The sequence below is a fragment of the Gracilinanus agilis genome, chromosome 1 (assembly GCF_016433145.1).
Source record: "Gracilinanus agilis isolate LMUSP501 chromosome 1, AgileGrace, whole genome shotgun sequence".
Taxonomy (NCBI): Eukaryota; Metazoa; Chordata; class Mammalia; order Didelphimorphia; family Didelphidae; genus Gracilinanus; species Gracilinanus agilis.
The window spans coordinates 783,450,440-783,462,925 of NC_058130.1; the positions used below are offsets into that span (position 1 = coordinate 783,450,440).

The 12,486-nt window shown below is 47.8% G+C and overlaps 1 protein-coding gene across 1 annotated transcript in view; it reads left to right on the forward strand.

Moving 5' to 3' along the window:
- The first annotated feature begins 209 nt into the window (after positions 1–209).
- The window catches only part of PI4KA (phosphatidylinositol 4-kinase alpha), a 114,954-nt gene continuing 102,677 nt past the window's right edge, over positions 210–12,486 (forward strand). Inside the window, exons 1-2 of the mRNA XM_044674684.1 lie at positions 210–342; positions 11,647–11,763. Of these exons, the coding sequence (XP_044530619.1) occupies positions 217–342; positions 11,647–11,763 (243 nt within the window). The 5' untranslated portion in view covers positions 210–216. The remainder of the gene's footprint in view (positions 343–11,646; positions 11,764–12,486) is intronic.

A 12,486-nucleotide genomic window follows, 5' to 3' on the forward strand; every position in this document is an offset into this window, starting at 1 on the left:
GTTTCCGTTTCCTTCCCCCCTCCCGTGGAGGTGAGCCCGCCTGAGGACCCCACCCCCGGGGTTTGACAACAGAGCGGGTCACGTGCGCAGTCAGCCGGAAGCGGCCCGAGCGCTGCGCCGGCGCCTGCGCTGTGGGCGCCCCGGCTGGGAAAGACCGCGAGCTGTCCCTGTCCAGCTGAGGTCCTAAAGGCGGAGCTGTGCTCCTCGGCTGCGCCCATGGCGGCAGGATCGGCCAGCGCGGGGCACGGCTTCGGCCCCAGCCCTCCCCGCGGCTTCTACTTCAACACGGTCTTGTCTCTGGCCCGTTCGCTAGCCGTGCAGAGACCTGCGGCCCTGGACAAGGTGACCGGCAGGGTCCAGGGCGGGGGAGGGGAACGCCTGGCGCCGCTGTCCGAGAGCCAGGGATGTTGGGGGCGGAGAGACCCTTCCTCCCGGCACCTCCTACAGGCCAGCTGCGGGTGCTGGAATCCTGCCCCCGGGGTCGTCCCGGGCTGTCCCAGGCGTAAAGTTCGGGCCTCCGGGGAAGGGGGCCGGATTGAAGCCCCCTCCCCATCCCACCCCGATTGGAGGTCAAGAGAGGCCGGGTTTGTCTGGTGCCTCCTTGAGCTCGCCAGTTCTCCTCCGACTCATGCCCGCCTTCCCGGCCTGGCCCGGGAACTGCGTATTGCGTCAAAGGGGGTCAGTGAGGATGCTAGGGCAGGGACCCGTCTTCTCTGGAGGCCTGGGGTTGGGGGGCAGGGAAGGACTGGGCCCGGTTGTGAGTGGAGAGGAGATCCAGATCCAGATCCGTCCTGGAAACTGGAGCCAGCCTCTGGGCTGCCTGAGGCCTCCTGAGAAGGAGGACAGGATCTTTCCAGGCGGCCCTGGGTAGGGGTAGCCCCCGACCAGTTCTCCCAAGAGCATCCACACTGGGCAGACAGCTTCTCCTCCTCACCCTGCCTTAGGAAAGAAAACTGCCCAGAACCCTCCCCCTTCCCCCAGGTGGAAGGGTAGTAGTTAGATCAGTAGGGTCCTTCCTCCAAGGCACACATTGCAGCCCCTCTTTACCTTTCCGTGATGGGCAGGCTTTGCCAACACCCTCCCATAAATTCTAGACAAACAGAGTGGAGAGGGATCTAGAGGGCAACAAATTTAACCCGGACCTGAAAGAGGATTTCCTCAACTTCAAACCCATCAGATATGCTTCTTTAGCCTTTGAAGGCTGCAGGGGGCTTGTTGTTTCCCTAGACAGTCCATTCCGTTGAAATAACTCTCATTGGGAGATTGCTATAAGTCAGAAATGTCCAACTTGCTCTTGTAAAACTGACCCAAATCGAAAGGTAATTGGGAAATGTTGGAACAAAATAAACTCAAATACGGTATGGCATAGGTGATGTTAATTTGTCATTTTCTAAGCTGGTATTGTGGCCCGCTGGGATCTTGGAGTTTGACTTCCCTGCTGAGGCTCTCTTTGAACTCAGTCGGCCCAGCTACCTCCTTGGTTGCATAATTTGTCTGAGGATGTTTCTTGGAGGAGGATGAGTGGTTAGAAGTGTGCCCATCTGGAGAGGACATTACTGAGGTTTGGGCCTGCCTTTATAATGGGTAGAAATCGAAGTCAGTTCCAGGAAGGCCCTTTTAGGTTTCTGCATGTTGGCTGCTGGGTTCCCCAAGTACCTAATGTCTGGGGCATTAGCTTTGAAGGTTGTGAAATATTTTTTTTAAACATTTATTAATAATCATTTTTAACATGGTTACCTGATTCAGGCTCCTACTTTCCCCTTCACCCCCTGCGGTTGTGAAATATTTTACCACCTGACCTGGATCAAATGGATCCTAGGATATTGATTCATGTTAACCAGACTCACAGCTGAGATTGCATTAGGAATCAGAATGCCAGCTTGTTACCTTACACTGAGAAATAAGCTGCTTACAGGCTTGGAATGCTTGTGTGGCCGGTCAGGTCAGTCCAGGCTTTTCTCAGGCTTCTAGAGAAGCCAAGGTATTGACACCCATTTTCTCAGGGAAGTTATAGTAACAAGAGTGGTCAGGCTAGAACAGCATGATGGAAGTGCTTTGTTCTAAAAGGCAGCTGGCCTGCAGTGGATGGAGATAGTTTCCAGCCCTGCTAGAATCACCCTAAGAGCTGACCTTGAACAAGGGTTTTGATGATTCCCGCAACATCTCTACAACACTCCCATTTCACAGAGGAGTATGTTGAAGGAAGCCCAGCTCCTTCTAGTGACATGCCTCTAGTTAAAGTGTCAGAAGTGGAATTCTAAGCCAGGTCTCCTGGGCTCTTTGGTGCCTTGTCAGGCTCCTTTCCCCATTCCCACCTCCCTCCCACTCACATGGGTCAATATCTTTTTTCCAGATGAGGGGCAGCCAGGAATCTAGGCTGGTGGTGTTTTCTCAGATGGCTGCTTGGTGCATCATTTGCAGAGCAGAAAAACCAGCTGTTGGCCAGTAACCTAAGAGAACCTTAGGCTTCTGAGAGCACAGAGGCCTGCTGTTTATCCGTGCTGAACAGCACCTGTAGCACATGGGTTCTCTTGCTGATGGTGAGATACCCTGTAAGCCCCAGATTGTCTGGAATCACCAAATTCTGGTTTGAATAAAGTCCCAGGACAACAGCACTTTGGGGAGTCAGCAGTACTTAACTACGGTATTTAGTTTAGCAAATATTCTTGAAATGGCCATGACGGAATTCAAAATATCTACACACAAACGAATAAGTATAAGGTAATTTGAGGGAAGAACTCTAATGACTTAGAAGGCCTGGGAAGGCATCCTGAAAGAGGCCCTCTGGGCTGGGCTCTGGCTGATGATAAGGATTCCTAGAGAAGATGAAGGAGGAATCCAAAAGCTCTCAGAATAAAACAGATTGCCACCTGCCAAAGGCAGCAAATAGTCCAGGATGATCATCATACTGAATGTATGAAACAAGACTGGAGAGGAAAATCAGTACTAGTTTGTGAAGGTTTTCAGAGCCAAGCTGAGCAGTTGGTCATTTATTCTTGAGGCAGAAGGTAGCCACTGAAAAGACTGAGCAAGGCAGGGAAGTAGAACATCAGCAGAGAGGCCAGACTAGCTGCACTTGAGAACTCCCCGGCCTCATCAGGTAATGTCTCCTTGATGGGGTTAAATATGGAGCCTAAATGAGCTGAATGCATAGAAAGGGTCCGTATTTCTGACTGTGATTGATTCTTCGGCTCTCTTGGAGAATGAGTCACTCTGGAGAGGCAAATGTTCTAAAGGACGAGAGTTTTTACCGAAATGGTTTTAACTGTATTGGGGTCGAAATGTGTTTGCTGTGGACTATAAACTTTCTTAGTTATCCTGTGGTGCCACCATGGCCGTTAGAGATGCAGACCTGCCTGGGATGGACCCATGGAGCCTGTGTAAGCCTCTTGTGAACCTTGGTTTCCCCTCCTCCTCCCCCCCAGGCTGGTACTTATTAGCTGCTGATGTCTGCCTTCTTCCTGGGTTCTTCTCCCTTGTCACTTCAGCCTGAAAACATTGGCCTTTTGATAGACTTCGCCAGTCAATCAGAACACATTTCTTTTCATTAAGGGAAGCCAAGCAGTCGGAGCACAGCAGACGCTGTGTCCTTTGCTGGGAGCTGAGAAGCTGCCATTTCTACGTCAGAGGCTTTTTGTTTTGTTTTTCTAACTGTATGGGGCCTTGGTTATTTTGGAAGCCCAGAGGATCTAGAAGGTTGACTTCTGGGTAGACAAGTGTTATGGGGCAGGGGGGAGGCATATAATAGAGCTCTGTGGGCTTACCCCAAACCCCCCCACAAATTCTGTTGACTAAACCTAGCTTCCACTCGGGGAGCCAGGTCACAGGCCCTCCTGTCAGCTTTCTGCACATTTCCTTATTTCTGGCAGAGCAGACATGCAGGGACTGTGTTTCTAATTTTAGACAGCCATCACAATTTTAAAATTACACGGACTTATTCCATGAAAATACTTTATTCTTTTGAGCATTCCTGCCATTGGGATGGGTAGTCTTTCTGCCACTGTAAATTCCAATCTGCCTTGGCTTTAATGGTTGGACTTCCAAGGGTGACTGGGTTGAAAATCAGTGGTCTGGCAGTGGTTCTGAATTCCTGGGGTCTGGTCCTCCGATGCCAGGCACACAGTCTAGAATAGAGTTGGTGCTTGAAGTCCTCGGTGGGCGCTACCAATTTAAGTTCTACCAGCATGGCCTTGGGAGCCCCCGGTCACCAGGCCAAGAAGGGGGTACTGGAAAAGGACCTTAGGAGGTCTCAGGAAAATAGTCCACAAAAAAGTATCCTCTCTGTGCTTGTGGCCTTTCCTTTTAGAGTCGAAAGTCTCAGAGAGCAGGGAATCCCTTTATCTTTACCTTTTTGTCTCCAGTGCCTGGCACCTTGTGGGCATATCCCAGATGTTTGTGGATGGAGAAACTGGAGTAAACAAGAGAGGGCAGGCCTAGGAGGAGGCCTTTTCATTTCACTTCCTCATCTCCCTTGCCTTGAGAACCTAGCCAGCAAGCATTTATTAGACATCTCCTCTGTGCCAGGCTCAGTGCCAGGCTATAGGGGACACAGAAATGAAAGTGCGACAGTTCCTGCCTTCATGAAACCTTCATTTATAGAGGGAGGCAGCATGGCCATATGGAATTAGAGGCAAACTAAAGCGAAGGCCCTCATCAAGGGGAGCCTGCTCCTACAAGACTGTGAATTCTGTGGGCATGCTTGACTGGAGGCAGAGGGCTGGCCGAGCTGGGACAGATGGTAGTTAGGAGGAAGTAGGCAGGCTCATGGGGGGAGGGGGGTCCTCACTGCTCCCTCCCTGTTCGTGTGTGTGTGTGTATGTGTGTGTGTGTTTCACTTCAGGACACTTCTGAGGATCCACCATGCGATGGATATCTCTTAACAAGATCTGAAGACGGACCCTAGGGTTCCTAGAGTTCAGTTTACAGGAGGAAGAAAAGGATCATGGGCCCGTAGTCTCTGTAGAAAACTAGCCTGGGTAAAACATGAGAAACTTGGAGACAGATAAGTGGAGGAAGGACAGGCTACCCGCTAGGTCTGGGGTCCCTGTAGTGGCATCTCATTGGTCCCAAGGAGGAGTGCCATGGCTAAGGACAGTTATGGGGGTGGAGCAAACAGCTGTGTCAGTCTCAGGCTGTGGGTACCAACGTATAGCGTTATGGACACATTGACCATGACTGTCTGCAGATGTGTGGGTCAGGCCCATTTGGGTTCTTATGGTCGTTTTGCCTGCCAAAGGTGCCAGGCCAGTGCCAGGCATTGTCAGCTAGCTGCCTTTTGCAATGCCTGTAGAAGAGATTCCTGAGAGCGTTGATCTATCCCGTGGGTGCCCTGATGGACTTTCTGGTTCCAGTGATTCCTCCGCAATGTTGTTTCCATTCTTTTCCACAAATATCAATCGACTGACTGTCACTTGTGTGTAGGATTCTGTGGCCATGAGACAGTGAAGCCGGAGGGCTCTGTGCACACTGGCCTGGTGTGAGGTAGAGAGAGCTCCCCCCCCCCAGGGCAAATCTTAGATTGATGAGAGGGGGTCTGCTGGGAGCACAGACTAGAAAAATGAGGAGTGCCCTATTGCACGCCAGGTTCTGGGATACAAAGAGAGGCAGAAGGCAGCCCCTGCTTTTGAGGAGGAGCTCACTGCTTGCTGTGCTTTTGGGGTCGGGCCACATCCGTCAGCCAGGATGTTTGGAACGGAGCTGACATCTGCTGTCAGTCAGCCAGTCAACATTTCTAAGTACCTCCTAGAGGCCAGGCACTGTCCTAAGTCCCTCAGGGACTTCCAACAACACACAGAGGGAGCTGGAGGAATGGGCAGAAGCAGTGCAGCGGCTCAGAATTGAGGGGCGGCTCCATCTTCCAGCCAGAGAAGTGGAGGCTGGTGATGAGGCTGAGTCTAGAGAAGAGGGGCATATTAAGAGAGGCTTTTTGTTTCTTTTAAAACCTTTACTTTCTGTCTTAGATCAATACTGCATACTGATTCCAAGGCAGAAGAGCGGTAAAGCCTAGGCAATGGGGGTGAAATAACTGGCCCAGGGTCACACAACTAGGCAGTGTCTAAGGCCAGATTGGAATCTAGGACTTCCCCCCCCCCCCCATCTCCAGGTCTGGTTCCCAACCCACTGAGCCACCTAGCTCCCCCAGGACAATGAGGTTTTCCTAATAATGAGCTTCTTGGGGCCTGGAAAAAAGGGCAGCTGGGTTGCCCAAGTAAGTTCTTCCTCAGGTTTTCCTCATAGGGCTGGGATAAATGCTGGTCTTGGGCTTGACCTTGGATCACTCTCATGTGGCTTCATATTCTTGTTAGACTGGGAGCCCCTTGGAGGCAACTTGGTCACTCGACTTGGAGTCAGGAATACCTGAGTTCAAATTCTGACTCAAGAACTTACCAACTGGGGGATCCTGGGACAGAGACTCTTTTGACTGATCCTGGAGGGCTTGGGATTTCCTGAGGAGGGGATAGATGTGACCGGACCTGAAGGCATGCACGCACGGGTCCAGCTGCCACTTCAGGACCCAACATCCAGCCCAAATTGACCTCTGTGCTGTGTGCCCATCTCCCTTGGGTCTGCCTTCTCCAGCCAAACAAAACAAATTTCATCGAATCTCTTCTCTTCTTCAGGGGGCCCTTCATCAGGTGCCCCCCGAGTCATCTCTTCTTCTGACTGAAAAGGTCTCAGTCCCTTCACATAATCCTCAGGTGCCGTGATGAGCCAACTATGTAGAAGGGGCCAGGAGAGAAATAGCAAATGCCAGGCTGGAAAGCTCCAGGGCCTGGCCTCAGGAGGCTCACCCACGCATACAGAGCGGGTCAGATGAGAGGACTCTAAGCCACAGCATACAGGTAACAGTTGAAAGAAGAGGGAACAAGAGGGCAGCTAAGTGGCTCAGTGACTTGAGTGCTAGATCTCTAGAGATGGGAGGTCTTGGGTTCAAATGTGGCCGCAGTCACTTTTTCAATGCCCCAATTACCCAGCCCTTACTGCTCTTCTACCTTGGAACCAATAGGTAGTGTTGACTCTAACAAAGAAGGTGTAAAGGGTATTTTTGTGGGGTGGAGAAAGAGACAGAGGGAAAGGGAAAGGGAGAGGGAGAGGAACAGGGAGCCTGAAACAGAGAAGGCTTAAAAGGAACGTGATAGCTGTTCCACTCTGTGAAAGGATGCCATGTGAAAGAGGGAGCCAACCTGCTTTACCTAGCCCAGAGGGCAGAACCAGGGAGTATCCAGAAAAGCCAGAAAGAGGCAGATTTTCACTCAGATAAGGAGGAAACTTCCTAACACATAGAACTCTCTAAACCCATAGGCTGCCTTCCAAAGGCAGAGACCCCATCCATAACTCAGAGTATTGCAGCAGTCAGGGATGTCGAGGGCATGGCTTCTCAGTTCACATTTGCACTCCGTGATCTTGGAGGCCACTTCCCTCTTCCAAGAGTCTGGGATTCCATAATCCACCAAAAATGCAATTCAAGTTAGAAAGTGATCTGTGGGGAGGGGAGCTCAAACAGAAAAGCTTGTGGGATTGGGACCAAAAGGAAGGACTCCCTTACAGCTCTGAGGATATCGGGGAAGGCTATGGGGAAGGGGGTGGTGCTTGAGCTGATTTCTTTCTTTCTCTTTCTTTCTTTCTTTCTTTCTTTCTTTCTTTCTTTCTTTCTTTCTTTCTTTCTTCCTTCCTTCCTTCCTTCCTTCCTTCCTTCCTTCCTTCCTTCCTTCCTTCCTTCCTTCCTTCCTTCCTTCCTATTGGTTCCAAAGTAGAAAAGCTTGGAAGGTAAGGGCTAAGCAATTGGGACTAAGTAATCTGCCCAGGGTCCCACAGCAAGGAAGTATCAGAGGCCAGATTTGAACCCAAGACCTACCATTTCCAGGTCTGGCTCTGTCTACTGAGGCACTTAGGTGTCCTTTCCTGAGCTGATTCTTGAAGACAGAGAAGACTTATAACTGTCCAAGAAGTGGTGGGTGTGTGATCCAGATGAAAAGGATGATGGGACTAGATTGTGAGGCTGGAAAAAGTTAGGAGTTCCCAGGGAGCTAGAAAGGTGTTCTGAAGGGAACTGAAATTGGTTGGGAAAGGTGCAGGGGGAGGATGTCAGCCTATAGGGGGCTTCAGAGGCCATGGCAAGGAATGTCTGTTTTATCTTCTAGGCTCTAAGGAGCAGGAGGTACCCCTTTGGGAGGGAGGAGTGGGAGAGTGGTGCCCACAGGAACTGCCAGACATGCAGGGAGAAGGCTTCCCTGTGGATCTCAATTCAGTCCTTGACTCTTGGCATTTTGAAAATTCTTTAAAAAAATCATTTGGCATGCCTTTAAAGGGTTCTCGTTCTTACCTGCCCCTTGACATGGTTGTGCTCTGGACAGAGTCCAGCTCCAGGCTGAAGCCACCAGCCCCCTGGGCCCAGTCTTCCTTCACCACCTTCAGTGGCTGTGGTTGCCTGGATCTCAGATGATCTTAAACTTCCCCTCTGTGGGCCCAGCTTTTCTTCCCTCATACAGTGGAGACGATCCTACTTGTTTAGCCTCGGTGGTGGTGTTTTGGGGAGAATCGGGAATCTCTTTGGAATAATAAAACACTATATTAGTGTCAGCTGATACTTTTAAAAATAGATTTTTATGGCTATCTTTTGACTTTGCCTACATGTCTCATAGCATTTCTCTTTCCTCTACTCCAAGAGAGCCATTGCATAGAATAAAGAATATTTTTTAAAGAGGAAAAAAAAGGAAGGATAGGAAAAAAATCAGCAAAACTGATCAATGTGTTGGAGAAGGCTGAAGATACCTACAGTTTTCCACACTCGGGGACCTCCCACTTCTGCAAAAAAATCTGCAAATTATTTTCTTTTCCCTCTTCTTCGGGGCCCTGCACATTCTCTCTAATTGTGCATCCAATCGTTTTTCTGGCTGTTTCCATTTATATTATTTTTGTTCAGTTGTTGCCAACTCTTTATTACCCCATTTGGGGGTTTTCTTGAGGTGGTTTGACTTTTCCTTCTCCAGCTCACTTTACAGATGAGGAAACTGAGGCAAATGGGGTTGAGTGACATGCCCAGGGTCGCCCAGCTAGGAAGTGTCTGAGGCCAGCTTTGAACTCAAGAAGATAAGTCTTCCTGATTCCAGGTCCAGCGCTCTGGGCACTATTTGGCCATATGGCTGCCCTTCTGTTATTGAAGTCCTTGTGTATGTTGTTTTCCTGGCCTTGTTCTCTGTGAGTTCTTGTAGAGGGGTCTGTGCTTCTCTGAGTTCACCTTCGTCATCGTTTCTCAGAGCAGGATCATATGCCAGCTCCATTCTCGTTCCCTGAAGGATGGGCATCTCCTTTGTTTGCAGTTCTTTGCTGCTACAGAAAGTGCTGCCATCAGGATTTTGGTGTAAATGGGGCTTTATCTTTTCTAGTCTTCTTGCACATTACTTGTATTCTTCTCTCTTTCATTCTCTCTGGCTGTCCTCTATGCCGGGAAGGCTCTCCCTCCTCCACACGGACCACTGACCTCCCGGGCTTCCTCTGAGTCCCAGCTAATGTCCCACCCTCTACAGGGAGCCTTCCCCAACCCTCTTAATCCCAATGCTTCTCAGTTTCCATTACCTTCAATTTAGCCTGCACATCTTTTCCTTATATATATATTTGTTTGCATGTTGTCTCACTGATTGGACAGTGAGCTCCTTGAAGGCAAGGACTGTCTTTTCTCTTGATTCGCATCTGCAACACTTAGCATAGTGTCTGGCCTATAGACCATGCTTAGTCAGTGTTTATTGACTGACTAACTGACTGATTGATCTTCTTGGAGTCTCTGCCTAGTGTTGGAATCTCTAGGCCAGTGATGGCAAACCTTTTAGAAAGCATGTGCTGTGCCCTGCCCCCCCCCCCCAAGTGATGCTCCCCTTCCCCTTCCCCCAGACAGGGGAGGGGGAAAGTGCTTCCATTGGGCTGCTGGGCAGAGAGGTGGGGAGGGGTGGTAGAGAGGAGGAAGAAAGCAGCTCTGCCCAAGTCCCTCTGCCTTTCTAGTATCTAACTCGGGTAGGTGATGGTGCATGTGCCCACAGAGAGGGCTCTCCGTACCCTCTTTGGCACACATGCCATCAGTTCTCCATCATGGCTCTAGGTCAAAGTGTATGGACATTTTAATCATTTTATTTGCCCAGTTTCAAGTTGCTTTCTGGAATGGTGGTATGTACTGATTTGCAGCTCCACCAATAATGTACCTGTTATCTAAGCTCTCTTCCAACATTGACTATTTCTATCTTTTGTCATGTCTGCCATTCTGTGAGACAAAACTTCAGGGTTGTTTTGATTGGTATCTTCCCATTGGTGATGTGGAGCTGCCTTTCTTATACTTGTGAATAATTTGCATTTCTTCTGATGAGAGCTGTTTGTTCATGTCCTTTGACCACTTGTCTATTGGAAAATGACTCTTGGTCATATATTTATATCTGTCAGTTGTTTGTGTATCTTGGATACCAAACCCTTATCTGAGAACTTTGATACAAAGATTTTTTTTTTCTTTTCAATTGCCTCTCTTCATAAACCAGTTTTCCTTCAGAAGTTTTCCATGTTATATAATTAATTATTTGTTTAATCTTTTCTAATTCTCTTTCCTTTCTTTGGTTAAGAATACACTTTCCATCCAATTCTGTGAGAAGTGTATCATCTACTTCTTTCCCAATTTGTTATTATTATGATCTTTTAAGATCTATTTTGGTTTTGTGATAGGATATGGCATAAGATGTTGCTTTTAGCCTAATTTTTGCCAGACTGCTTCCTGGTTTTTCAGCACTTTTTCTTATCAGACCAGGAGTTCCTTGCTAAGGAATTTGATTTTGAATTTATCCAACATTGAGCAACTGAGTCCTCTTGTTCAGGATTCTCCCTTGTCTACTTCTCTGTTTTAAACCAGCGCCAAGTGTGAGCAGCTATTTTTTCTCGACCAGCAGTGATTTTATAAGATGAGAAGTGAAGCTAGGCAGCAATGCATTGATCCAGGACAATTCTGAGGGACTTATGAGAAAGAATGCTATCCACAGTCAGAGGAAGAACTGTGGGAGCAGAAACGCAGAAGAAAAACAACTACTGGATCACATGGGCCGATGGGGATATGATTGGGGATGTAGACTCTAAACAATCACCCCAGTGCAACTATCAATAATATGGAAACAGGTCTTGAACAGTAACACATGTAAAACCCAGTGGAAATGTATGTTGGCTATGGGGGGGGGTTGTGGGGGAGAAAAAGAACATGAATCACATGTAACCATGGAAAATTTTTCTAAAAAGTAAAATTAAAAAAAAAAAAAAAAAAGAAGTGAAGCTAGGTTTTTTCTTGCTTTCACTGCTGCTTTCACTGAACTGTCATCAGTTTGGGTGAGATTCCCCAGAATCTCTTGGATCAGACTGAGGTGGGAGTGATAGACATTTTTTGTGATAGACATTTACAGCCCAGCCTTTGTCTTGTTGGAGAAAGTTTCCGACGTGGTCCTTGAGATCCAATTTTTCCCAGACTCAATGATTTTCTTTCTGATCTCTTTAGGAGGTGATCTCTTATACTGAACCGTCCTAGTGAGTAGCCCAATTTTTCTGGGGAGCCCCATGCATATCTGGCGCTCAGATCCCATCCAAATCGTGATTGGTTTTCATTTCTACTCATTTGTGTTTTTCTAGGTCCAGAAACTACTCTGCATGTGTCCTGTTGATTTTCATGGGATTTTCCAGTTAGATGAACGTCGGAGAGATGCTGTTATCGCTTTGGGTATCTTTCTTATTGAATCAGATCTGCAGGTATGGGCTTTACTTGGTTTCTTGTGTTCATTTATCTGGTGATGAAGTATATTGCTCAGAGGAGAATTGATTTAAGTCACAAAGTTCAAGAAGACAGGTTAATCAAAAGAATTTAGCATCCAAAGCATATTTTTGTGTGATGGAACTTGAATCCAGTGCCCATCATTTTTACTTTTCAGTGGTAGATGTAGGTTTCTTTCAGCTACTCCAATTTAAAGCATATTAATAATTATTTATTTTATTTCAAACACTTTTTGCTGTTGCATTTTGGCAATTTTATCTGAAAACCAAATGATAATTTGGCTGTTTTATTTCCCAGCGGCCCTGAAGAAGGTTCAGGGAGAGGAAAAAGCGTACCTAAATTAAAGGCCAGTCATCAGAGTCTGAGCGAATGTTTGTCAGACTGTCATTAAGAGGGCTTGTATTCCCAGATTATCGAAATTTAAATTACTCTTCTTAACTAAGAAACAGGCCTAAGCATTCCTCAAATATTTGACTAATAAAAGGGGATGGTTATTTGAATAAAAACTTCTCTAAAACATTAAAATTAAAGTTATAAGCTATTTCCTATATCCTTTTCTATCCTCCTCCTACTTCTTTCCCCTCTTCAGGCCCCTGTCTCCTCTGTCCCCTTCTCTTTCAGCAGAGACTCCATTTCGTACCTCACGACCTCCTTACTTCCTTAGTTCTCCTCCCATTCTTAGTTGAGAAAGAGGTGGTTCT